Genomic DNA, 26486 nt, shown 5'->3' with positions numbered 1-26486 from the left:
CATCTTCATTAAAGGGGTCATATGATGCGATTTAAAATTTTCCTTTCTCTTTGGAGTGTTACAAGCTCTTGGTGAATAAAGAAGATCTGTGAAGTTGCAAAGACTAAAGTCTCAAATCCAAAGATATATTCTTTATAAAAGTTGAGACTCGTCCACACCCCCCCTAAAACGACTCGTTCTAACACGCCCCCACATATCTACATCAGTATGTGGGAAGATTTGCATAACGCCGTCCAGATGTTCACCTAAAGAAAGAAGGCGTACCTTTTATTCTTGTTGTAGTATTGTTGTTGTCGCCGCCACCATGTCGTATAGACGCTGTGTGTTTCACTGTGAAAGAGAAACTACTCTGTTTGGTCTTCCAAAGGAGGACGATATCCGCTTCGTCATGCCTGGAGCTGATCTGTGCTGGTCGCTGAAGAAATACATCAACTTTGCACTGTGGATATCCGAATTGGCTTTCACCGTGGACGAAGCGGCGTCCAGCCCGGGGTCGTCACATGTGGATGCTGCAAGACCAAGGTATGCTCCTTTGTAGAATCCGCCTCAAGCCACCTGCCTCTGCTCACTCAAGCCGGACGCGGATCACTCTAGGCCTCCGGCCTCTGCTCACTCAAGGCCGCAGTGTGTGACGCCGTTTCGTTAAGAAAGCAAAACTACTTTGTTTTTGCCTTACAAAAGAAAACATGACTAGAAATCATGTTTATATCACGTTTATAATGGCTTTTATTTTTTTGTCTCATCGCTCTGGCCAGACAAGGCTTCACAATATGTTAAGAGGCATAACATTTCCGTCACACGCTTGAGGCATTCGGCCAATCACAACGTGCTGGATAGCTGGCCAATCACAGCACACCTCGCTTTTCAGAGAGATGAGCCTTGTGAAAATCTACACGTTTCATAAGGCGGGGCATAGAGGAGAAACGATAATATACAGTATGTGGAAAATAATGTGTTTTTTTTACTTTAAACCACATAAACACATTTCATTACACCAAATACACAAAATAATGTTCTTTTTAGCAGCATCATATGACCCCTTTAAAAGTAGTGTGACTAACCTATCTTTCCAGTGCTGATGCCATGCACTCTCCTATTGTGGGCTTTGATCTTGGAATGAGCTGATAATAAATAAAATGCAGCGCTTATCTTTTGATTTCGTTGACGTGAAGTATACGTTTTGCAACTGATTTATGTGGCCAAGTGTAAATGGAAACGTTTTAACAAATCAGATAGATATCCAATCAGCGAAAACGCATGAAATGACCAGGTGTAAACAGGCCCATATAGTCCACTGATAGGAAACAGGTATGACTGTAATCAGTTCCTAGGTTTGGGATTATGGGAAATGGATTTTGGTTATTGTTTATTCTTAATGAAATCATTACATTTCATCTATGTAACACTGAAAAAGAAAGAAATAGCCTATTTGGATTAAACACCACAACTAATTGCATTTGAGTTATTTTTTATTGAGGAAAGGAACATTATTGGATCAGAGAAATAAAGCCACTGCTATAATACACCTGAAAACCTGTCTATGCATGCAGTGATACCACAGTCAAACACATTCTCCAGTTTTTCATTATTTTACTCTAGTCAGCTAAAGGCTGATGGATCTCATCTTATATTACCACAATATAAAAACCCTTGCCTAACCCTAACCATATATATTTACATTAACATTGATTAAAAATTATGAGTATTATAAGCATTTTATCTCAAGAGCCCATATTTGAAGTACACAGTGGCAAAATAGATTAGATTAGTACACATATTGTTCTTTACAAAATTAATGTCTAATGTGTAGGCAGTTAAGCTTACATGACCTATGAATAAATGTTTCAAAACTCAGTCAAAAGACATTCCAGTCACTGACTGGAAGCTACTGTCCAGCAGCAAGGCAGAAGTCACATCTGAAGTCAGACCTGAAGGGGGAAGGAGGTATTTATACAAAGTATACAATAATCATTAAACAAATGAATGCAGGTTCCTTGACAATGAAGTATGCTTTGAATAAACCATCATGGAGAAAATCAGCCTATAGAGAGTGAGACAATATTACATAATATTTATCACTTACCTCCACAATCTCTTGGTCTATTCCGACCGATTCGATCAGCTATGGACCACAAATAATTTTTTATTTCAGCTTCACAGTCTATCCTCATTACACTTTGTTTTGATGCAGCATCTGAAAGAGAAAACTTGTTGAAGAATTCATTGGAAATTTGTTGGATGGTAGTGCTTTAAACTCAAAATGTCATCACAAAGTTCACCAAGTGATTGAATACAACATAATACAAGTAAATACAACATTTCTATGTGTATGTGGGAAGTGTTCGTGCAGCAGTGATTACCTCTGATAACATCAGTTAAGATAAGCTTAGAGAAGGGCTTTTTAATTCCTCTCCCCTGCCAGTTAAACTTTGTGGCCAGATCATCTGTTAGGAGATGCTGCATAATATTCTTAATCACATCCTTTTGCCCAAAACCTCCAAGTCTTGACAGATATCTTACCTATAAAAAAAAAAATTAAAAAAAATACTATTTTATAACTGTTTTATTAAGTGTTTTTAATTATTATTATTACACGGCTCTGTGGAATACTTGATTCTGATTGGTCAGTCGCGACATTCTGAGGTATGTTATCCCTGGATAACAACCTGTAAAAAGCTAATAACACAGGCTTATCCGGGTAACAGCAGTCGGCGCTGTACTCTTGCTTGAACAATTTTTTTTCTTGGTGGAAGCTTTGCGTTTGTTTAGCTAATAAAATATTAAAACTCAATTCAAAATGGTGTATAATTGTTTAATTATGTCATCCTGGTATTGCGGACTCGCTCTCCTTTCATACAAACACAGCTGCTGCCATTTTGCTACGATTGTTTTGTACGCTGTAATGGATTATAAGAGAACTAACAAACTGGTAAGGTTTTAAAATTAATAAAACCTTATTTTAATTATTTTGTGGGGAAATGTTGTGTAATATGTGGTTTGACTGCACCGTTTGCACAAGCTTGCCGCTTGCTCGCAACTGCTGTCTTCACGGAAACTTTGCGTTCAAATATTTCAACTCAAATCAATATTTTGCATCTAATTATTTACTTATGTGGCAAGTAGCTGTGTAATAAGCGGGATAATTTACATCCAGCCGGTTATTCTCGCAGAATAAACCCAACAGGGGTGTAGGGCTGGATGTACATTATCCCTTACTTACATGTCTTGTATGTACATGTGTTTGTGCAGTAGAAGAGTAATAATGAATCTGTATTAATATTATAATACTGTATTTCATATCCATTTATTTTATTTATTTATTTAGTAAGTAGTCATGGAATAATGTACAGTCATTATTGCAGAATAAACCCCTTACAGGTGCTACAGCTGAGAGTATATTTTGCTGTAATGGCTGGCTGAGTGTACATGATCCCTTTCTTTAAATGCTGTGTCGACTCACATATATTTGGCGTGTTGTTGCATTCTTTTTGAGCTCTCTTTCAGTCCTGGCAACATCTTTAATGGTTCTAAGAGGCAGTTTTAGGTTTGTTTTAACATCTTTAGGAGGAATGCTAGTACTGCTTGGGACTTCAGAAGCTGTATTGTCTTTTAGTAGTTTCTTTAACATAGCAGAGTTTTCCTGAACCATGCTCTTGATGTCTCTCAGCATTTGGAGAAGCTCGTCCTTGTCTGTTGTGTAAAATGGGTTGTGCAGTAATTACAAAAAAGAAAAAAGCTTCTCAATCTGATTATGACAAAAGAAATTGACTCACCATCAGCTGTCATTCTGGATGTAGATGCAGATGGTGCAGGAGGAAGTTGTTGTTTTAACATTTCTTGAGTGCTTTCAAGTCTTTGTCTTTTTAGCATTCCAGGGAATCCAGTGGATAATAGATATGACCTTTATTTGAAAAGAAACAATACTTTAACAAAACAGCACAAATGAATTATTTGACCTTTTAATAAGTAAAATCATTTTGAAGAAATTTTGTTTTTGAAAACAAAAGTCTGTTACTTACCGTTCTTTCCGTTCTTTCATTTCTCGTTGCTCCTCTTTTGACTTCTCAAAAGTGACTGTAATAAGATAAATATTCATTGTATTATTTGATAACTGAGTAGACTGTACACAATCCCAAATGCAAACAGTTATTTCAACGTAGTGACCATTACAATATTCTCCGTGAAAGCTAATGTTTAGTTTCTCCCATGGTTTCCCTCCTGTTTCAGGTTTAATTCTGTTCTGAACAGCTTCCATGCACTTGTCTGGTGATTTGAATGGCGGCCAGTAACATTGTTTCTTGTCTAGGCTCAGCCAGTTTGTTGGTGCCACCATCATCTCATCTGAGTCTTGCAGAGTAACAACTGCATACATTTTCTTTCTAGTGGAGGGAGAAAAGAAAACAACAAAACAGCATGTTTAGCTCTGATTGTGAGTTCTTAATTTTACCATTAATTGAACAGTCAAATTATCAAATAATGGAATTGATAAAAGTTACAGAAAAGATGAAATTCTGACAAATACACCAATTCACATGTATTATCTTTTCAATTTGTAAAATACTCAGTGAATAATACAGTAGGCTATAGGTACTGTATTAAAACACATCAGAAAATGAGATCTTGATCATCTTCATGATCCTCACCTTCCACCAACCTCCATCAGAATTTCTTTATGCTCATTTATCACAGACCAAAAATCAAACTGTTCACAGACTCTACTCTCTGTTTTGCCTTTGTCCGTTTTATATTGAATGCTATTCATGAGTGTTTCTGCTTCCCTTTTTTTCCAATCCTCAGCCATAGACTCATTTCCCAAGCACTGTAATTGTTTACCATTAACATTTCCTCTGTATAATTCCTCAATGTAAAACACTTCATTAGCTCTTTCCCTCACAGCAGCTAATACTTTCTCAAGGTCCTCGGGTTGGATGCAAAGTATCACGCTGTCTTTGAAAACTAGAATATCCTGCTGTTTTAAATGCCCAGCTATTGCAGAGCCAAAGTATTTCAGAGCCAGCATAATGAGAACTGGGGTCAAAGGGCAGCCCTGATCCAGCAGTTTGTCTCTCTCGATTAAAACAGCTACAGATTCAGTATCTACTTCTGGTGCATCTCTGAGGAGGTTTTTCACAATGAGGAAATCCTGATACAGATTTGGGTTTGACTGTTTTTGCTTTTCTATCTCATCCTTAATACAAGACAACCTCATCTCAGTGCAGAATGTTTTGGGAGTGATCATGACAGTAGCTGAATCTTTTGGTGCATGATCCTTTGACTGAGACTCCAAGAAATCATCTAGACGTTTTGCCAGAATGGTTGTAATGATGTAAATCAACGGTAATCAACGTTAAAAAAGTGTTGATTATCATCATGTGGACTTTTCACAGTTTCATTAAAGTGTTTCTCAGAGCAGTTAAATGCACCGCTGTGGATTCTGTCATAGAGAATCTTTATATATTGAATTAGATGCTGAATGTTGTCTTTGTAGAAGGAAACTGGGAAACCGTCTAGTCTCGGTGTGTCTGACACTTGAAGAGAATTTACAGCTGAGAAAATGTCAACCTCACTGAGTGCCTGTGAGCTTTCTTCACCCAGTAATGAACCTGTCTCATCTGTCAAAAGATGCTTTTTATGATTGAATAGTTGGGAGAGCGATTGTATGTGAAGATCTTTCTGAAGAAGGATTGTGGAAGCATTGTTGATTTCCAAGTACACAGGACGATGGTCACGCATCCCTGAATCTCTGATTTCACAACTATTGACACGCCACATACATTCTTCTGGAAAGAAGAAATAATCCAGCCTGGACGCAACTTGACTGTTGAACGTATAATTCTGATTTATAGGGTTCTTTCTTCTCCAGACATCAACCAGCTGAAGAGATTTCAGAAACTTTTTCACACAAAAACGCAGCTTTCTGTGGATTGAGGTGTCTGTCACTGTTTTTGAATTGTCTTTGTCTATAAATGGATTGAGAACTGTTGAAATCTTCTGCGATCACCAGCAGCCCTGTGGTCATTGACTGCAGGTAGCTTGAAAGATTATCAAGGGTTTTTCTTTTCTGTGTCATGTTATAAACACTAATGAGAGTGTACAGCTGACCTTCCACTTTACATTTCAGCAAAACATACGTTCCACAGTTATCTTTTTCATAACTTATATATTCAAAATCCAGTGTTTTCTTCACTAGTATGGCTGATCCCTTTCGGGATGTATACTTTGTGTTAAAAACATGCCACTCGTTTTTTAGACCTTCTATAATATGTTCATCTTCTACTCCAATGTGTATCTCTTGTAAGAAAACAACATCAGCATTTTTTAGTTTTTGAAATTTTTGATCTCTTTTTCTTTTAAGTCCATTAACATTCCAGGTGATGAAGTTTATGGTCTGTGAAGCCATTGACAGATCTGCTCTCACAGACCAAAGGTCCTCGGTTTAGTAAGTTCCCTGTCAAAACAAAGGGTGATGGAAGGTAGAAAATTTTTGTTTTGAATTGCTGAGACTTTCATGGTATCCTGACAGCAATAGAAAAATTTTATATTTGGAAGACATTTTTATCCAGAGGGATTTAAATTATATTCAAGATTTATAATTTATCTTCTTAATGCCTCCAGTTTCATTATGCTATTTTTCCCTCCTAAAAATATTACTTTCCAAAAAAATCACTTTACAATTTATATTATTATTATTATAGTTGTTGTTGTTCACCACCATATGGGTTTAGCATTAATGTTGTGTTACACTTGCCAGCAGACTGTAATCATGACAACAGATCATGTGACTGTTTCTACCACAGCTGCCACTCCCTGCTTAACCAGGTGTTCGTCTCTGACAAAAACATGAGCAGCTTATTTTATGCATGCATATTAATAAAACAGTGTTACCTCTTGGAAATCAAGTGTCTTTGAAATATATTAAGATTATCTTAGATAAGATCTTTTGTACCTGCTTCCATTATTTATCTGATTAAGTTAATAAAAAGTTCCCCTTTTACCATTGTTCCACAAATCACATATATTTCGACCTTTTCAAACGTACATTATAGTGTGGAAAACACAGCCATCACCAAAAAGGATCAACTTAAATAATAATTTTAATTATAACACATCAGTTGTGTTTTTAAAGGTATAGCCCCTTTTAATAAAGAATTTTTTTTGAGTGCCTTGAAAGTCTTGCTTGTATACAAATTCTAAGTTGAGCATAAAGGATAGTACAGAGAGATAAAAGCTAAAATGTTGATGTTGAATGCTTGCTAGATAAATTAGGAGTAATATGTCTATAGTTTGTTTTGGAAAAAGTAAGCTAAAAGAAAGAAAAGAAAATATTTTTGACAAAATAATTTTTTAAATTTTAGTTAACTTTAAGCATCGTAATAATTTGAAGAAAAAGTTACCTTTTATCTCTCAGGATAATGTCTGTAGGACAGGACACTGCCGTCAATTCAACTGTTGTGTTGAGCAGAGTAAGACGTCTGACGTTAGAGCTGATACACCTTTGGGTGTGGACTTCTCAGAAAGTGAAAGCTAGGGAAATGAAAAGAGAAAGTGTCTCCTTAGCACAGACTTTTATACTTAATAAAATCATACATATGTATAGTGTGTTTAATTCCAAACTGCTCAGCTCCAGTTTTAGGGACATTATGGACATCATCATCAGTAGTCATTTTGTTGACTCACGTAAGATGCAAGGGTTAATAAAGAAACACAAGAGTTTGCATACTGTTTGTTTTTAAAGTTTGGCATTGGCAAAGTTGCGTGCAAACAAAATTTCTGTTTGCCACTGTTATTTAAAACCAGTGAAAATGAAGCATAGTCAGTTTTGAATGTAAGCAAAAGCTGTGATGATATTTAAATACTGAGTATTAATGTTTGATTACTCATGACTATTTTTTATAAATATAGATGGGGCTCTAATGCTTAATGTTTTACTAAGATTGTAAAGGGATCAGAAATTAGGAATATTGGAGAAAATAAATAAATAAATTATATATAAATGTATTTTTGGTTGTTTTTTGTTTGTTTTTTATAAAAAAATGTTTAGCTTAATGCTTTGACTTATTTTATTTACTATTCATTGCCCTCGTCAATAACATTTTACTTAAAAAGGTCATGAACTACACTTTTTCTCCATCAAAAAAATAAAATAAATAAATAATAATAATTTAGAATAGGCTAGTAATAGGCTACTTTTTATCCTGTTTTGACCCTCTCTTTAAAGTGAAAAAGAAAAGTGACGTAACATACAGCCAAGTATGGTGACCCATATTTAGAATTCGTGCTCTGCATTTAACCCATCCAAAGTGCACACACACACAGCAGTGAACACACACACACCGTGAACACACACCTGGAGCAGTGGGCAGCCATTTATGCGGGGAGCAGTTGTGTGTGCGGTGCCTTGCTCAAGGGCACCTTAGTCGGGGTATTGCCGGCCGAGACTCGAACCCCCAACCAAAAGATGCAAACTCTCAAACCATTAGGCCACGACTTTGTCCGTTTTGATAAGTAAACATCCACTGCTATGATTATGTAATAGGTTTGCATATTATAGTTTTTCTGAATTTTTAAAACACTAAACCCCAATCTCTGAACCAAATTCTCACTAGCTTAAACCAATTTGTCGAATAAAGCACTCTTTCTGCTAAACCTTAAACACATTCAGGCAGTTAGGTTCTATTTGCAAATATCATGCACTCTTTTTGCAAAACTCTAAACACATTCTCATTCACTTAAACTCTTATCACACTGTGATGCATTTGTGCTGCAAAATGCTAAGCACAAGCAGCAAGAGTTAAACACAACTAAAGCACAGTTGTCATTGTTTACACACAACGATTCAAATTATTCACATTTGTTTCTTATGATGTGATCAAATCAACTATACAAAATATGCACCAGTTAAGAGTGCACAAGTGGCACAGGTGACTGAATGATGATACGAACAATAGATGGAAACAATCTGAGAAGGAAGAAGAGTACATGTAAGAAGAGGAGGAAGAGAATGAGGAGAGAAAGAGTAAGGTGTAGAGAGTGTTATCAAGGCTGGACCTGTCAGACCAGAGGGTTTTTTCTCTTTGTCTAGCAAAAAAGACTACATTACTTGTGATGTGGACAAAGTCCTCAGGTCATACTCAAGCACAAAGACATGATGCTGAGACAGAATAAGTCTCTCATTGACCCTGATTTTACAATTGCACAACTTAGTCTTTGTGTGTACTATTTTTAGGTTTTATTTTTATAACCTAGAAAGAACGTTCCCTGCAGGTTATTTTTGGTTATCATAATCATGCAGACTAATTATTTGCAACTTTGCAGATGTGTATTTTTTAATCATAAACTATTTTTGCAGAATTTTATGTCTGAAATAAGCTTTTACAGTTTTTCTCGATTGCTAACACACTGTAACTGTTTCGTTTGGCACAATTTTCCAAACCATACAGTTCTTGAAACAAAGACAAGTTTCTCAAAACTTTTAACACATTTCACTTTTTTTCACACAAACTCCAATCATTTTGCACAGGTTTAACCATGTTCTCATTCAGAAAACTCAAGCATCACAAAATGAACTCTAAGTAGCAAAACTAAAAACACACGTCAGAATCTCAGGATGATATAAAAAGTAGCACAGGTGATTATGTGATTTGGAAAATGAATCCTACTAGTGGGAGACAAAGAGGAAGAGGAGGGGAAAAGAAAACTGAAGGGGACAGTGTAAAAGTACATTTATTCCTGATGAAATACACAGAGCTGTAGTTGATCATGTTCTTGTGCATGAGGACAGCTGGCCTACAGGCTCATCTACAGGCTTTCAATACTACTTACAAATCAAATATAATGACAGAACAGTAGCAGTACTTCAAATGAGAGAACTTTTACTTCTCATACCTATGTACAGTAATTACTGAAGCACAAGTTGTACACCCTCAAACTCATACTTTAACTGCTGAACTGATTCGTAGCTAAGTACTTCTTACATGTACTGTATTTTTGCAGAACTAAGAGATGACTATATTCTGTTGTGTGTTCATATCCAATTCTTTGGTATTTGACCTTTTCCCTTCTACTGCTTTTCATCTACTGTACTGTAAGATCTCTTTACAGCAGTGTAATGAAAATAATATTTTCTTACTGTAAAGCTTATTGTTGAATTTCACTGTATCTACTATATTTACTGTAACATGTATCTGCTCTATTTATGTTGTATACTGTAATAGACATTGAGCTGTAAAATAATACCTGATTGCAAAAGTGTTATGAATTTATCTCATTAGTGTGTAAGGCTATGCTGTAGTGTGTGTGTGTGTTTGGGGGCTCATGTGTCATGTCTAAGTGCAAAGTTTTTTTTTTTTTTCAGCAATTGAATCGTTTTGAGTGGATAGCTTCATTTTGACCTGAAAATAGGTCTGCGCACGCTTTTCTCCTGTCTGCCACATAAAGCCGTGCACACGCATAATTTAAAAATGAATTGTCATTTCGTTCTACTGACTGACTAGCATTCATTTATTGATATTGAATACTTATAATTAATATATACGAGAGTAAATATTGTGATTTCAGAGAGATTTGGCATATCTAATTGAAGAGAACATGTTAACCAAGAGTTTTTTAGTTGTTGTTGTTGTTTTACTGACCAAAAGAGAAATGCACATCACCATTAATTCAGTGGTAAGAAATGAATGTAATGTTATCCTACTTAAAGTCAAATAAATGTTATTTATTTTTAATGTCTAGAAAAATAAAATTCCCATTTTCTTTTCAAGGTCATTGTTATTTGGTGCTTATAAGAAGCGCAAAATCTGAGTTATTATATGGCATGTGGTAGTAATAATAAAGAACGGATAATTCAATCTCATTTAATGCTCCTTATGATGGTTAAATGTGCTCTGTCTTTAATGATTACACAATAGTTTAAAACAAGACATGGTTTAGTACTGATTATTGAGGTATATATCCATCCGTCTTGAATGCCGCTTACTCTACCGGACGCAGGAGTGCTGGATGATTACTGACGCACAGCAGCGGTATCGGAGTGAAGAGGTTAGGAGAACGTTCTGGGAACCTTAAGAGAACTTTCTGGGAACATTCTCGGAACCTCCCTAAAGGGAACGTTCTATATACATTAAGAATATGTCCCTGGCTAACCAACAGGGAACGTTCTTGGGAACCTTCCGGGAACATTCTGGGAACCAAAAACTACAACGTTCCCAGAACGTTGTGGGAAACCAAAAATTGTTAGCTGGGTAGGGTTCGTATACTAAACTAACTGTAGTATTCCATTGTATGGCAAATATAGATAGGTATAACATTTGAGTATTGAATAAGCCAAATTCAAGTCTTCATAATCTCACACACACAACCTGTTTACAGTATAAACCAAATTTTACTGTTTTCATTTCTAGTACAACCCTCTTTCCTTAGCTCAAGTATGCAAACCTCTTTGCCACATGCACTGGAATATGTATTATATTGAAAGTAAAATTTTCAAATGAAAATGGCAACATGATCGTTTTATAAAGTATGCACTTTCATTAGAGGAAACAGTTGTGGTGTGATGAGGGGTGAATGCAGTGAAAACTTAGGCATTACGAGATGGGGAACCAATTATTTCTCCCCCATTATATTTTTTAAAATGGATTTATGACAAAAAACTGCACAGATGCAGATATTGTAACAATCGATAAACACATACCTTGTCCTCTGTTTCTCACTCTGCACCGCCGCTGTCTGCGGATTGAAAAAGAATGCGCTGAAAGACGGGGGAGGTGCGGTGCCCGGGAGGTGACATGGTCAGTTCACTTAAGCTGTGTCGCAAAGTTAAGTGTGCACACTTAGAAGGCCATGGACTCCCACGGATTCCGTCCGAGTTTTCTGCATGGCAGAAATTATAGGGCCCTTTCGTTTTCATCTGGATCTGCACCACTAACGTCTGTCTCCATCTTTTTTGTGACTTTAGTGCCAGTTTGTTCTCCTACCCATCATTCACTTTTACTCAGTAACTAATGTGTTTTAAAATCTAGCAAAGTACAATAATTCAAACAAACGATACTTAAGTAAAAGTAAAATTATATATTTTAAAAATTTATTTAAAAAGTAGAAGTACACAAAAAAAGCCACTCAGTAACGCCAGCAAATGTACTTAGTTACTTTCCACCTCTGTAACAGACACTGGTCTGGGCAGGCAGCAAACGATCAAAACCAGGCAAACAGTCCAAAGTAGAAGAAAGGTAAGGAACAAAACAAGGCAAGGAAAACGTTCAGTAGTATCCACAGTACCAAAACAAGACTTCGAGATGAGAGCGTCCCCTTGTCCAAATACCCACACTTGCTGTCTTTGCACTTAACCACTTGACTACTTATATGATGTATTTCCATTATTTGGTCCGAGTGTTCAAGTGAGCATGAAGAACACAAGTGTTGAACTTTTCATTACCTGATGGGACACACTTATAGTGTTGTAAAAATGCAAGTGTTTACAGAGCTTTATTTTTATTTTAAATACTTTGCATTTTAAAATCAACTTCATAATGTCTGTTTAGTAGTTCCTATAACAGATGACACAATTAAATTTTGTGGTACTTCTAATTAAGTAATAAAAAGCAGTTGCAAATGTTGTACAAAATAATTATCGCCACTACTCATTTGCACCAATAAAATGGGCAACTCTTTGTTTTAGTACCAATTTATATGTAATATCTAACTATTATTAATTTTTAACATACATTGGAAAGGTTTCCATGACCTCTCGCAAAATCTCGGCAAAAAGTCTCATGATTTATTTCCACAACATGATGCATGATGAGATACACTAGGCCTCGAATACCGCTCCAAAGTGTGTTAAGGGTACTGCATTTTGGCGTTTCTAAGACCTGGGACAGTCACACACGCTTAAGTGGCCAAGACCGCAAGTGTGGGTATTTAGACAAGGGGACTGTTTGTGTACAGCTTATATAGTCCCCTGATAGGAAACAGGTATGACTGTAATCAGTTCCTAGGTTGGGGATTATGGGAAATAGAGTCTGAGAGGAGAAGGTTATAGAGACCTCTGGTGCTGAGTGGGAGGAATGACAGAGACTGGATTCACAACACTGTGCATTTGTACATCAATTAAAGATTCCCCCTAGGACTGCAACATCACCCAATAGTCACATGTTTGTCATCCACTAGAATTTCACTATTGTAAGACTTCATCTGTCTAAAAAAGGCAAAAGCAAGATAAATGTTATGTGCGGCTGTGGTTTATTTTGCATGAAATCATTACATCTCATTTAAGTAACACTGAAAAGAAAGAAATAGCCTATTTGTATTAAACACCACAACTAGTTATTTGTTATTGAGGAAAGGAACATTATTGGATCAGAGAAATAAAGCCACTGCTATAATACACCTGAAAACCTGTCTATGCATGCAGTGATACCACAGTCAAACACATTCTCCAGTTTTTCATTATTTTCCTCTAGACAGCTAAAGGCTGATGGATCTCATCTTATATTACCACAATATAAAAACCCTTGCCTAACCCTAACCTTATATATTTACATTTACATTGATTAAAAATTGAGTATTATAATAATTTTATCTCAAGAGCCCATATCTGAAGTATTACTAGCATGCTAGATTAGTACACATATTGTTCTTTACAAAATTAATGTCTAATGTGTAGGCAATTAAGCTTACATGACCTATGAATAAATGTTTCAAAACTCAGTCAAAAGGCATTCCAGTCACTGAGTGGAAGCTACTGTCCAGCAGCAAGGCAGAAGTCACATCTGAAGTCAGACCTGAAGAGGGAAGGAGGTATTTATACAAAATATACTATAAATATTATTCAACTGAATAATGGGTTCCTTAACATTGAAGTATGCTTTGAATAAACCATCATGGAGAAAATCAGCCTATAGAGAGTGAGACAATATTACATAATATTTATCACTTACCTCCACAATCTCTTGGTCTATTCCGACCGATTCGATCAGCTATGGACCACAAATAATTTTTTATTTCAGCATCACAGTCTATCCTCATTACACTTTGTTTTGATGCAGCATCTGAAAGAGAAAACTTGTTGAAGAATTCATTGGAATTTTGTTGGATGGTAGTGCTTTAAACCCACAGCTGCTCTTGTACACTCTAAAGAAGGTACAGTATATGAAATCTGTAGACACCACAAAGTTCACCAAGTGACTGAATACAACATAATACAAGTAAATACAACATTTCTATGTGTATGTGGGAAGTGTTCGTGCAGCAGTGATTACCTCTGATTACATCAGTTAAGATAAGCTTAGAGAAGGGCTCTTTAATTCCTCTCCCCTGCCAGTTAAACTTTGAGGCCAGATCATCTGTTAGGAGATGCTGCATAATATTCTTAATCACATCCTTTTGCCCAAAACCTCCAAGTCTTGACAGATATCTTACCTATATAAAAATAAATACTATTTTATACCTGTTTTATTAAGTGTTATCAATGATTATTACGTGTCTTGTATGTACATGTGTTTGTGCAGTAGAAGAGTAATAATGAATCTGCATTAATATCATAATACTGTATTTCATATTCATTTATTTTGCTGTAATGGCTGGCTGAGTGTACATGATCCCTTTCTTTAAATGCTGTGTCGACTCACATATTTTTGCCATGTTGTTGCATTCTTTTTGAGCTGTCTTTCAGTCCTGGCAACATCTTTAATGGTTCTAAGAGGCAGTTTTAGGTTTGTTTTAACATCTTTAGGAGCAATGCTGGTACTGCTTGGGACTTCAGAAGCTGTATTGTCTTTTAGTAGTTTCTTTAACATAGCAGAGTTTTCCTGAACCGTGCTCTTGATGTCTCTCAGCATTTGGAGAAGCTCGTCCTTGTCTGTTGTGTAAAATGGGTTGTGCAGTAATTACAAAAAAAGAAAAAAGCTTCTCAAACTGATTATGACAAAAGAAATTGACTCACCATCAGCTGACATTCTGAATGTAGATGCAGATGGTGCAGGAGGAAGTTGTTGTTTTAACATTTCTTGAGTGCTTTCAAGTCTTTGTCTTTTTAGCATTCCAGGGAATCCAGTGGATAATAGATATGACCTTTATTTGAAAAGAAACAATACTTTAACACAAAACAGCACAAATGAATTATTTGACCTTTTAATAAGTAAAATCATTTTGAAGAAATTTTGTTTTTGAAAACAAAAGTCTGTTACTTACCGTTCTTTCCGTTCTTTCATTTCTTGTTGCTCCTCTTTTGACTTCTCAAAAGTGACTGTAATAAGATAAATATTCATTGTATTATTTGATAACTGAGTAGACTGTACAAATCCCAAATGCAAACAGTTATTTCAAAGTAGTGAACATTACAATATTCTCTGTGAAAGCTAATGTTTAGTTTCTCCCATGGTTTCCCTCCTGTTTCAGGTTTAATTCTGTTCTGAACAGCTTCCATGCACTTGTCTGGTGATTTGAATGGCGGCCAGTAACATTGTTTCTTGTCTAGGCTCAGCCAGTTTGTTGGTGCCACCGCCACCTCATCTGAGTCTTGCAGAGTAACAACTGCATACATTTTCTTTCTAGTGGAGGGAGAAAAGAAAACAACAAAACAGCATGTTTAGCTCTGATTGTGAGTTCTTAATTTTACCATTAATTGAACAGTCAAATTATCAAATCAGGGTATTGACAAAAGTTACAGAAAAGATGAAATTCTGACAAAATACACCAATTCACATGCATTATTTTTTTAATTGGTTGAGCTAGCCTTGCATTCTTTAGTCAGATGTCTATTCTAATTGCTTCGCAAATTATGGCACACACAATATTTGTTTAAAATACTCAGTGCATAATACAGTATATGTATATTATTAAAACACATCAGAAAAAATGAGATCTTGATCATCTTCATGATCCTCACCTTCCACCAACCTCCATCAGAATTTCTTTATGCTCATTTATCATAGACCAAAAATCAAACTGTTCACAGACTCTACTCTCTGTATTGCCTTTGTCCATTTTATATTGAATGCTATTCATGAGTGTTTCTGCTTCCCTTTTTTTCCAATCCTCAGGCATAGACTCATTTCCCAAGCACTTTAATTGTTTACCATTAACATTTCCTCTGTATAATTCCTCAATGTAAAACACTTCATTAGCTCTTTCCCTCACAGCAGCTAATACTTTCTCAAGGTCCTCGGGTTGAGTGCAAAGTATCACGCTGTCTTTGAAAACTAAAATATCCTGCTGTTTTAAATGCCCAGCTAATGCAGAGCCAACGCATTTCAGAGCCAGCATAATGAGAACTGGGGTCAAAGGGCAGCCCTGATCCAGCAGTTTGTCTCTCTTGATTAAAACAGCTACAGATTCAGTATCTACTTCTGGTGCATCTCTGAGGAGGTTTTTCACAATAAGGAAATCCTGATACAGATTTGGGTTTGACTGTTTTTGCTTTTCTATTTCATCCTGAATATGAGATAACCTCATCTCAGTGCAGAATGTTTTGGGAGTGATCATGACAGTAGCTGAATCTTTTGGTGCATGATCCTTTGACTGAGACTCCAAGTAATCACCTAGACGTTTTGCCAGAATGGTTGCAATGATGAGGTAATCAACGTTAAAGAAGTGTTGACTATTGTCATGGGGACTTTTCACAGTTTCATTAAAGTGTTTCTCAGAGCAGTTAAATGCACCGCTGTGGATTCTGTCATAGAGCATCTTTATATATTGAATTAGATGCTGAATGTTGTCTTTGTAGAAGGAAACTGGGAAACTGTCTGGTCTCGGTGTGTCTGACACTTGAAGAGAATTTACAGCTGAGAAAATGTCAACCTCACTGAGTGCCTGTGAGCTTTCTTCACCCAGTAATGAACCTGTCTCATCTGTCAAAAGATACTGTTTTAGATTCAGCCATTGGAAGATTGTTGGTATATGGCAATCTTTCTGAAAAGGCATTGCAGGGATGTTGTTGATCTCTAAAAACACAGGCCGATGGTCGGGCCTCTCTGAGTTTCTAATGTCACAACTTCTGACACGCCACGTACATTCTTCTGGAATGAAGAAGTAATCCAGTCTGGACGCAGGAGAGTCTTTTATGTAGAATGTATAATCCTGCTGTATGGGGTTCTTTCTTCTCCAGACATCAACCAGCTGAAGAGATTTCATGAACTTTTTCACAAATAAGAGCAGTTTACGTTGATTTCCATTCTTTATCTTCCTGCTTGTATTACATTTTTTGTCAATAAATGGATTGAGAACTGTGTTGAAATCTCCACCGATCACCAGCAGCCCTGTGGTCATTGACTGCAGGTAGCTTGAAAGATTATCAAGGGTTTTTGCGTCTGTGTGATGGTTATAAACACTAACCAGAGTGTACAACTGACCTTCCAGTTTACATTTCAACACAACATAAGTTCCACAGTTATCTCTTTCATCACTTAAGTGTTCAAAATCTAGGCTTTTTCTCACTAGTATGGCTGTTCCCTTGCTTGAGGAGGTGTACTTTGTATAGAATATATACCACTCATCTTTATAGTCTTTTATATGTTCATCTCCTGTTCCGATGTGCGTCTCCTGTAAGAAAACAATGTCTGCATTTTGTAGTTCTTGAAATTTTTGGTCTCTGTTTTGTTTAAGTCCATTAACATTCCAAGTGATGAAGTTTATGGTCTGTGAAGCCATTGACAGATCTGCTCTCACAGACCAAAGGTCCTCAGCTTTAGTAAGTTCTGTCGAAACAAAGAGTGATGGAGGGTAGGAACTTTTTCTTTTGCATTCTGAGTGAATTACTGAGACTTTCATGGTTTACTGACAGTAATAGAAGCATTTTACAAATGACAGACATTTTATCCAAAAAGTGATAAATTGCATTAAAGGTTTATATTCAGTTTACATTTTATCAGTTTGTGCCTTCATTTGGTTGCTATAGTGCTATGCTCTTGATTTTTCATTCTATGCAGTCTATGTTTACTTATCCTTTTGAGTTCTAACGTTTGGGCTGTCTATATATATATGTGTGTGTGTGTGTGTGTGTGTGTGTGTGTGTGTGTGTGTGTGTGTGTATTTACTGTATATACTGATTACAAACAGAAAGAGGTCAAATTTTTCATCAGTTGTTGTATATTATATATTATATTAAAACAGTCACGCATCAGTATTAGGCTAACTAGTTTTCTGTAATTTAATGTAAAGTAATGTAACACAAAGTAATGTCTTATCAATGTACATTTGTCTAGGCATGGTCTGTTTAGTTTGTTTATTTGGAATTAAAACTGAACATAGGTTCATCTACAACTCACCTCCAGTGGTTGACTGTTACAACATTACATTAAAAAAAGACAATATGAAAAACTTTGCTAGGTTTATGATGTTGCCAAACTTTGGAAACACGTCATCACAGTAAAAAGGGTTTATGCTGACACATTCCTCACCGTTCCACATATCACACACTTATAACCTTTTTTAACAAATTTACACCCTACTATTGAAAAAAAAAAAAATTTTTATAAAAAAAAAAATTAGCCAAAAAAGAAAGAAAAAATAATAATAATAATAAATAAAAAATCATAATCATAATAAAATAATACAACACAACCACATTTGTGGTTGTTAATAATGGGAATATTAACAACTATGAATTTTGCCTCAATTAACTCCTAATTTGCTGCTTATTAGGTACTTGTTTGGTTTAGGTATTGGGTAGGGTTAGGGATGTAGAACACAAAAAATACATTTTGACAAACTAAGGTTTAGAATTTTAGTTAACTTTAAGCACCAAAGTTACCTTTTATCTCTCAGTATAATGTGAAGTCTTTAATCTTTGTGACTTTACTGATCTTCTGTATGAACAGCTTTTATCACTCCAAAGACCAAGGAAAACGTCTCAGGTTACGAATGTAACCATGGTTCCCTGAGTAGGGAACGAGACACTGCGTCCTCTAGGGGTCGCTATGGGGAACACCTCGTCCTGACCCGTGTCTGAAGCATACAAATGAAAAAACACCAACGAGTTGGCCGGCGACAGCCTCTGACGTCACTACCGGTGCGACTATAAAACAGGCACCGGGAAACACGTCATTCACTTCTTCGTCTGAAGCTTGCGTCCGAAGCATGGCAGGGAGCTAGAGGACGCAGTGTCTCGTTCCCTACTCAGGGAACCATGGTTACATTCGTAACCTGAGACGTTCCCTTTCAAGGGAACTTCGAACTGCGTCCTCTAGGGGTCGCTATGGGGAACAGTATACCCACGCCGCCATGCTGAGGGGAGTGCAGGCCAGAATCATGGCGAACACTAAGTACCAACCTCTACCATTTCAATGGGAGTTGCCCCCGGGACGTTTAGAGGAGACGGCTGTCTGTGACGATACCCCTTACGGCCAAAGGCCTAAGCTACATACCCAACTTAATTGTTAGGGCCTCGGCCCAGTGGTAGAGCTAAAGGCTTGGAATCAGGAAAGATTCCTTTAAAGGGATACAGCTAGGAACCTAGCATTTTATACTAAGTCTAGCCTGTCACACAGGGGCTACAGCTTGCTTCCGCAAAAGCTTGCTGAAGGAGCTGTCTCAACAGATCTCCAGTAGCAACACCCTGTTTAGATAGGTATCCGAGGATACATGAGTGGAGTGGCGCCCAAGATGAACGGGGCTTTTACCAGCTCAAGAAAGGGCACGAAGCAACCGCGCGAAGCCCTCACCATATAGGATTTTATAAAGAACGCAGAGTACTAGCGTGCGAACTTACCACCGTGTGGATTTCAGAAAGTGTGCAAAGACTTCACGTGCACACTTACCATATCATGGATTTTCAAATACTGTTCTAAGGAAGGGCTCTCGTGGCACTCTGATAGAGCAGCTCATAGATGGAATGGTGCATCTCAAAAAAGTATGTTTGAGAGTCATCAACTCGATCTGTGGAAATAATGCTGGAGCGCTCTGGGAAAAAAACAGTGAACTCAGTCTCATATGAGAGGAGAACTCCTGAATACAGAGAAGCACGCTCATAGGCGACCCTTCTTGGAAAAGGGGAGCGCTGCTAAACTACCACGAGAATCGCCCGAATAACCCTTCATGTTGAGGGAAGCGATGCTTGAGGTGTATAAAACAAATACACACTGGCTGAATGGAGCCCAAGGAACCAAGGTCTAATCATCTCAAGAAAGGGAACGAGGCGGAGCGCGTAACCCTTACCATACAGGATTTCAGAAAGTGCGCAGAGTCTTGCGTGCACACTTACCAATACGTGGATTTTTAGAAAGTGCGCAAAGTGTTCACGTGCACACTGACCACCATGTGGCTTTCAGAAAGTACACAGAGCTTAGCGTGTGTACCTAAAGGTTCCTAAGCATCGCAGAGGCGCTGAACCGCACGGGAGAGGCAAGCTCGAGTTTTATAAACCTCTAGCGAGGGGAGCATCACCTGAGGCAGCATATACAAGAAGACTTCTGTAACTGCCACCTTCACTTCCCGCTGGATGCGACAGCACCTAAGCGGCCAGGAGACCCCTCAGGGTGACCTGGCCGGACATCCATGAAATTCCCTGCAGTGCTGTGCCAGGCCTGATGATCAAGGAGGCTCCCGCAGAAACCTGTGATCTCAGCCGCCTAATACCGGAACATGAAGCCGGATGGCTGGTGCTGACGAGTGTTTAGTAAACACTGTAACTGAGCACTGCAAAGGAAACTCACAGAGTTTATTAGTAGACACATAACCACCAGCAATTTACACATAAGTATATACAGAAAGGGTTATTTTTATACTCCCACCCTCCTGCGCTGGAGCCCCGCTCAAGGGGCGCCTCCTTTTAGTCCGGACCATCAGTAAGGTGGTTGCTATGAACATAGAACCAGCCAAAAACATTATAGGTCCAGCATAGGAGACTGTTATGCGTTAGAAGTTTCCACCTAACCTCGATCAGGTGGAGAGCTGGTGGTTACAGGGGAATTAGGAAGGGGAGGATAAAAGCAGAAGTTAAAAATCCCTAAAGCGAACGAGTAGATACCTCAGTATCACTCTGACTCAGACGAGAACGCTGCTTCGTCTGGATCACATCCCTTAGGTTCTGCTTACCCCCTTGTGACCCACAATTCCTCTTAACCCTGCCCGCAGGTGGGGGAGGAGCGTGAGTCGCGACACTAGCCTTCTGTGCCCGTCTTTGATCCTCAGATCGAGACAGGCCAGGACCCCTATGTTGTTCGGGCTCAGACCTGGACCTTCATGGAATGAAGGATCTGAAAGCAGCGGAGTGCGCCTTCGTCTCCCCGAACTTCTCGATCACCGTCTCAACGGAAATACCGAAAAGTTCAGAAGGCGAAACCTGAGCATCGAGAAGAAAGCCTTTTCTTTCTTCCCGATGTCTGCCAGGTTCATCCACAGATGTCTCTCCGCCACCACCATGGCCGCCATAGTCCTGCGCTTGGCAGAGGTGGCCTGCTTGGTAGCCCGGAGAGAGGCCTGTGGTGCGGCGCAGCTCGGCTGCCTGATCAGGAAAAAGGCCTTTGCCTCTATCCAGGTCTTTCAGCAGATCAGTCTGATATGCTTGAAGCATTTATTTTGTAATAAAGCCACAGCCTGACCTGCTGCTGCGTATGCCTTGCCATTTAAGCAATATGCATTGCTTGAAGGGGCTTAGATGGCAAGGAGGGAGATTAAGAGAGGATGTCTCCCCCGCAGAATGAAAGCTCTTTCTGCAGGGGGCATCCTCTCATAGCCGTTTTCGCGCATCGCCTCGATGTCGGCAAAACTCTTATGCTGAAACCGATGGATGCGAGAAGAAAACGGCCTCTTTCATTTCCTTTCGATCTCTGTATGGAGATCAGGCAGAAATGGAAGGCTCACCTGAGCTGGAGGGCTATGGTCGGAAAGATAACGACCAACCAGGTGCGATCCATAAACTCCAACAGCTCTACATACGCAGGGCAGGAGAATTGAGAAGGCTCAGCCTCAGCTTCTTCACCATCCTCAAATATCTCCTGCTTTTCCTGGGTAAAAAACCCAGCAGAGCACTAACCTCAGTATCAGAAAGTGTTAAAGATATAACATCATCCTCCCGAGGCTCTCTCTCGTCCGCCGCCATTTTGCGAAAGGGAAAGTCCCTCTTTAAACCATTCAGACAGATCCACCTGAAATTCTCACGAGCTCATTCTCCTCCGTGCCTCAGCAACGGCGGGTCCTGAACCGCGGGAAGCAGATGGCTACCTTTTTTTCGGAAAGAGAGACGAACGAGAGCGGAGCTTTTTTCTTGAAAAAATGCTCGCAATGCACGCAGATTGCCTCCTCAAAGACATCGCGTGCGTGCTCTTTACCCAAACAAATCACGTAAAGATCGTGTGTGTCATCAGGTGTCAAATAATGCCGACACGGATGCATACATTGTCTAAACGCTTGCTAGTAGTCGCCATGATAGACAGAGAAAGAGCGCTCTTACCGGTTCTCTCAGATGCACGCTTCAAACAAAACAGTCAGTGAAGACGAAGAAGATGAATGACGTGTTTCCCTGTGCCTGTTTTATAGTCGCACCTGTAGTGACGTCAGAGGCTGTCGCCGGCCAACTCGTTGGTGTTTTTTCTATTTGTATGCTTCAGACATGGGTCACGACGAGGTGTTCCCCATAGCGACCCCTAGAGGACGCAGTTCGAAGTTCCCTTGAAAGGGAACATGAAATCGCATCATATGACCCCTTTAAACTAAAAAACACATTTGACTGTTCTTTGTAAATCTGTTCACCTTCTGTGTGTTATCATTCAGTTAACTACTATTACAGAGGGAACTGAGAATGTAGATTATGACCCATGAATGATATCTTCAGATATTTTAAATTTACTGATTTAATTTTTATGCACATTTACAGAAGCATTACAATTACCGTATCTGGGTGTGTTTTTGATGCACAAGGGTTATTGGGAGTTATCTCTCACAATAAACTGTTTCTGTTTGTTACCAGTCACCACCCTCTATTATTTAAATTCATGAAAATTATGAAAGTCTAAGAGGTAAGCAAAAGCTGTGATACTTAACTGTTACATATTAATGTTTGTTTACTAAAGAATATTTAAGATTATTGGCACATAGATGAGACTTTAATGATGAGAAGCACTTAATGCTTAATTATTTTTTAATATTTTTCTCATTCACTTTGCCATGTTTTGAAACAGTGCAATCTTCACAGCTGTTTGCAGGAGCATTAGAACCTCTCCCAGTGAAGTGATGCCTCACACAATGAAAAATTTTAAACAACAAATCAACTTATCAACAATAAAAAACAGAATTGATCAGTTTTCATAAACAATCGTGCATTTAGTTTTTTTTTTTTTTTTTTTTTTTTTTTTGCACACATGAGCCAAAATACATGCAATTTGCTTAAACCAATGAAAAACTATAAAATCTGATATGAACAAGAAAGTAATTGTTCAGACATCTGAATGAATTGTTTTGAGAAAAAAATACAATTCAAGAATTGAGTCAAAGCGATTGAGGAAAACTGTAAAACGCTCCATTCCAGTTTTCTTTAACTTTTTAAACACATAAGCTTTTACATCTTCAGGGAAATCTGAAGGCTGATTTTTATTGTAGAATAATTTTTTCTTATGTTCAAATTTTTTCCTTTTATTTTAGATATACTTTGTCCGTATTTCTTGACCTTGCTCAAACGGTTTCAAGGTGTGTCCCATTTATGGTGATTCATTTGTAAATGATGAGGACAGGGTTGCTTCTGTTGCAGTTTTAAAAGCCTTTTTATTTTCTCTGTCCTTTGTGTATGAGATTTAACACTAGGTTAAAGGTTCGGTTAAAACGTAGAAGATTTTGGAGAGGCTATCAATAGCAAGCTACATTTGAAAGCATAAGATCCTGCCCTCCCTACAAATCTCTCTCCAAAGCACAAAACCCTCCTCCAACACACACAAACATGCACAATGCATAGGCAGACCAGAGGCTAGCCTGCGACACAATGAGAGACGGCGTTGAATGTAACGCTGTCATATTACCTCATGTCTCATCCACCAGTGAGAAAACATTACAGTACAATGCACATAATATTACAATAACAATGCCTTTCATTCTCGCTCGGTCTGCAGTTGAAGAAAAAAAGAAAAAATACTGAATATTAACCAAGGACAAAATTCAGTCAGTTTAGGAAAATTCCTTTTTAACCTATGCTGCTGTCATATGAAAAATTAACAAAGATTAAGATGAGAATGGACTTTCTTTTTCCTTTACAGAGTGTATGTGGCTGGCCTAAATGACCCATCACTAGGAAAACCAGTTCAAACCCACTCATATTATACCACCAAACCTAACCTCATCCGTATCAGTAACAGCAAAAGTGTTGCACTATATTAACAAATAAGCTTTTGATCATTGTATAACATCTATTAAAATCATTTGTAGATTTTCAAGAAGTGCATGATCATATGAATTGAAAGTTTATTGACATTTGTGTAAGCATTTGATTTTACATTAAATAATCATCTTATTAAACATTACTAACCATTAAGTAATGTTTAATAAGGGGCTAAAACTAAAAACTTATTTAGGTTTTCAAATGTTAGCAAAATTTTAGAACCATAATACTTTGAGTGAAGTGTCACCTTGTATGTCTCAGGATAATGTCTGTGGGACAAGACACTTGTGTCGATTCAGCTATCAAGCCCTGACGAGAGTTCTGACCTCAGATCTGTCTTTAACTTTTGGGTGTGGACCTCCTGGTAGAATATTCCAATATCACATGAAACACACTCTGTGCCATGCAAAGGGGGAAAAAAAGCATTAGTAAGTTGTATTTAAATTCATATGGCACAGAATTATTATTATCATCTATTACATTCTGGAGTGTAGTCCATCAAAAGAATAGGTACAGATATCCGGGCAAAAGATGAAAGAAATAGAAAAACAAACGAAGTGAAGTGACAATGTGATATTTGTCTGTGTGCTCTTTAGGCAAAATGTGCCCTTCAAAGCCAGAGGTAAAGGATTCAGGTCTCTTAGGTAAATGAGAATGTACTGAGATAGAAAATGGCTGTCTGTTTTTTCTAGGTGCATCTCCAAGTTTTCCATTTATTTCTGTGTAGAAATTATACATTGAAAGAGAAAAGAAAACTTCAAATGTACTCATCTTCAGAACATCCAAAATATGAGTTTGATTCTTAATCGGAACAGATTTTTAGCATTACATCATTTGCTCACCAATGGATACTCCACAGTGAATGGGTGCCGTCAGAATGAGAGTCCAAACAGTTGATAAAAACAAAACAATAATCCACAAGTAATCCAAACAACTCCAGTCCATCAGTCCATCTTATGAAGCAAAAAGCTGTTTTTGTAATAAACAAACTGATCATTATTCCATTTTAACTTCAAACTGATGTTTCTGGCCAAAATCATTCTGTCAGAGACAAACTCCTCTATACCTTGGATGGCCTGAGAGTGAGCAAATTTTCTGCTAATTCATTCATTTTTGGGAGAACTATTCCTTTATTCTATCTAGATCACAAGCTAGTTCTTATTTTCTGTCACTCAACTCCTTGCAGGAGATTGAGAGGCAAAAACTAAATACATCATTCTATGCCAGTATATAAACTGGGAATTCCATGGGCCAGAATATACAATTAAATATAAGCTTACCCTATCTTTCATCTGTGTATGCTGTCTCAAATATCTCAGGTGTCAGTTGTATCTTGAGACTGCAGTCTAAAGTGCTGGTTTCCTCTTCATGCTGTTCCTCAAAATGTCTGTGTGTTCTTTCTCAGATGAAAGGAAGCACCCCAAAGAGCTACAAAAGTCCTCTTCTTACAGATGAAGTAAGTGAGGTGCTCATGCACATTGACACTTCAATCTACAATTATGCTTGTTTTTTTCTAACCACATCAATGCACTTCCTATTGTTGACACAGGATGTGGTACATATCATCTTACAGGATGTGTGTGTGCACGCTATTTCTCTTAACACATTGTAGACATAAATGCAAGCATTTTAATCAGGAAACACGAGCATTTTTGCCATATTGTTTGTGTCTTCCCTTTTAAAGCTCAGTGTATTCCCTTATAGACCTTAATCACTGCGGGGGGTGCCGGGAACAATCACACTCGGGTTTGAACCACAGCAAATGAGCCCAGTGTGAAAGCCAGCTAAGCTTCATCCATGTCTAATGTCTGCTCTGTTTTTCTCCATAAGTTATGGCCGATAACAAATATTTTTGAACACTTTTAAACCAAAGCTGAGCTATCTCATACCCTCTCGCTCACAAGCGCTGGTCAATGCAGCAATCTGTTGTTGTTTCAGTCTTTGCTAATTTGAGGTTGTGAAAGGATACAGCAAAAACCAGAAGCTAACAAAATATTGAATTTTCTACCTATTAGATTGTGTTTTATTAACGGCTACACCTACACCTACCCAAGACCTAAACCTACCCCTTACAATAATGCAAAAATAGTAATTATTGTTGTACAGTGTGAGAAAAATTACACTATATTGATGTGCACATGCCCAGTAGTTTTTGTTGTATACCTTCTAGCCTTAACCCTATTTTGAT

At 37.8% G+C, this 26486-nt stretch overlaps 2 protein-coding genes across 5 annotated transcripts; both read right to left on the bottom strand.

The window, feature by feature from the left end:
- Nucleotides 1–1453: 1453 nt before the first annotated feature.
- On the bottom strand, nt 1454–7522 carry LOC109074854. Its single transcript, XM_042776368.1, has 9 exons — nt 7395–7522; nt 4644–6448; nt 4171–4379; nt 4020–4074; nt 3774–3901; nt 3461–3690; nt 2361–2520; nt 2084–2194; nt 1454–1928 (listed from the first exon to the last, which is right to left on the bottom strand). The coding sequence occupies exons 2-9, from the start codon at nt 5237–5239 to the stop codon at nt 1852–1854; spliced, it is 1566 nt and encodes a 521-aa protein (XP_042632302.1). The 5' UTR covers nt 5240–6448; nt 7395–7522; the 3' UTR covers nt 1454–1851.
- Nucleotides 7523–13213: 5691 nt separating this feature from the next.
- Nucleotides 13214–25798, bottom strand: LOC109047808. Of its 4 annotated transcripts, XM_042776363.1 has the most exons (10): nt 25579–25798; nt 24546–24694; nt 15884–17690; nt 15337–15545; nt 15187–15241; nt 14939–15066; nt 14625–14854; nt 14256–14415; nt 13935–14045; nt 13214–13778 (listed from the first exon to the last, which is right to left on the bottom strand). In XM_042776363.1, the coding sequence occupies exons 3-10, from the start codon at nt 17641–17643 to the stop codon at nt 13702–13704; spliced, it is 2730 nt and encodes a 909-aa protein (XP_042632297.1). In that variant the 5' UTR covers nt 17644–17690; nt 24546–24694; nt 25579–25798; the 3' UTR covers nt 13214–13701. The 4 variants fall into 4 exon arrangements, with proteins under 4 accessions (XP_042632297.1, XP_042632298.1, XP_042632299.1 ...); XM_042776364.1 differs by lacking the exon at nt 15884–17690 and having other exon boundaries at nt 25579–25786; XM_042776365.1 differs by lacking the exons at nt 15884–17690; nt 24546–24694 and having other exon boundaries at nt 25579–25786.
- Between the last annotated feature and the right edge of the window lie 688 nt (nt 25799–26486).

Source organism: Cyprinus carpio, chromosome A19 (assembly GCF_018340385.1).
Source record: "Cyprinus carpio isolate SPL01 chromosome A19, ASM1834038v1, whole genome shotgun sequence".
Lineage (NCBI taxonomy): Eukaryota > Metazoa > Chordata > Actinopteri > Cypriniformes > Cyprinidae > Cyprinus > Cyprinus carpio.
The sequence above is the reverse complement of the archived record's forward strand: the minus strand, read 5'-3'. Positions and strand labels throughout refer to the sequence as shown.

Excerpts from the sequence above, each read along its gene's own strand:
- LOC109074854 (XM_042776368.1), bottom strand. The coding sequence starts at position 5,239 with ATGATCACTCCCAAAACATTCTGCACTGAGATGAGGTTGTCTTGTATT. Across the intron at positions 3,902-4,019 it reads ATGAAAGAACGGAAAGAACG|GTCATATCTATTATCCACTG; the intron begins GTAAGTAACAGA and ends TTTCAAATAAAG. Across the intron at positions 2,521-3,460 it reads CAACAACACGCCAAATATAT|GTAAGATATCTGTCAAGACT; the intron begins GTGAGTCGACAC and ends TTTTTTTTATAG.
- LOC109047808 (XM_042776363.1), bottom strand. The coding sequence starts at position 17,643 with ATGGCTTCACAGACCATAAACTTCATCACTTGGAATGTTAATGGACTT. Across the intron at positions 14,046-14,255 it reads CTTAACTGATGTAATCAGAG|ATGCTGCATCAAAACAAAGT; the intron begins GTAATCACTGCT and ends TTTCTCTTTCAG. Across the intron at positions 13,779-13,934 it reads TAGACCAAGAGATTGTGGAG|GTCTGACTTCAGATGTGACT; the intron begins GTAAGTGATAAA and ends TTCCCTCTTCAG.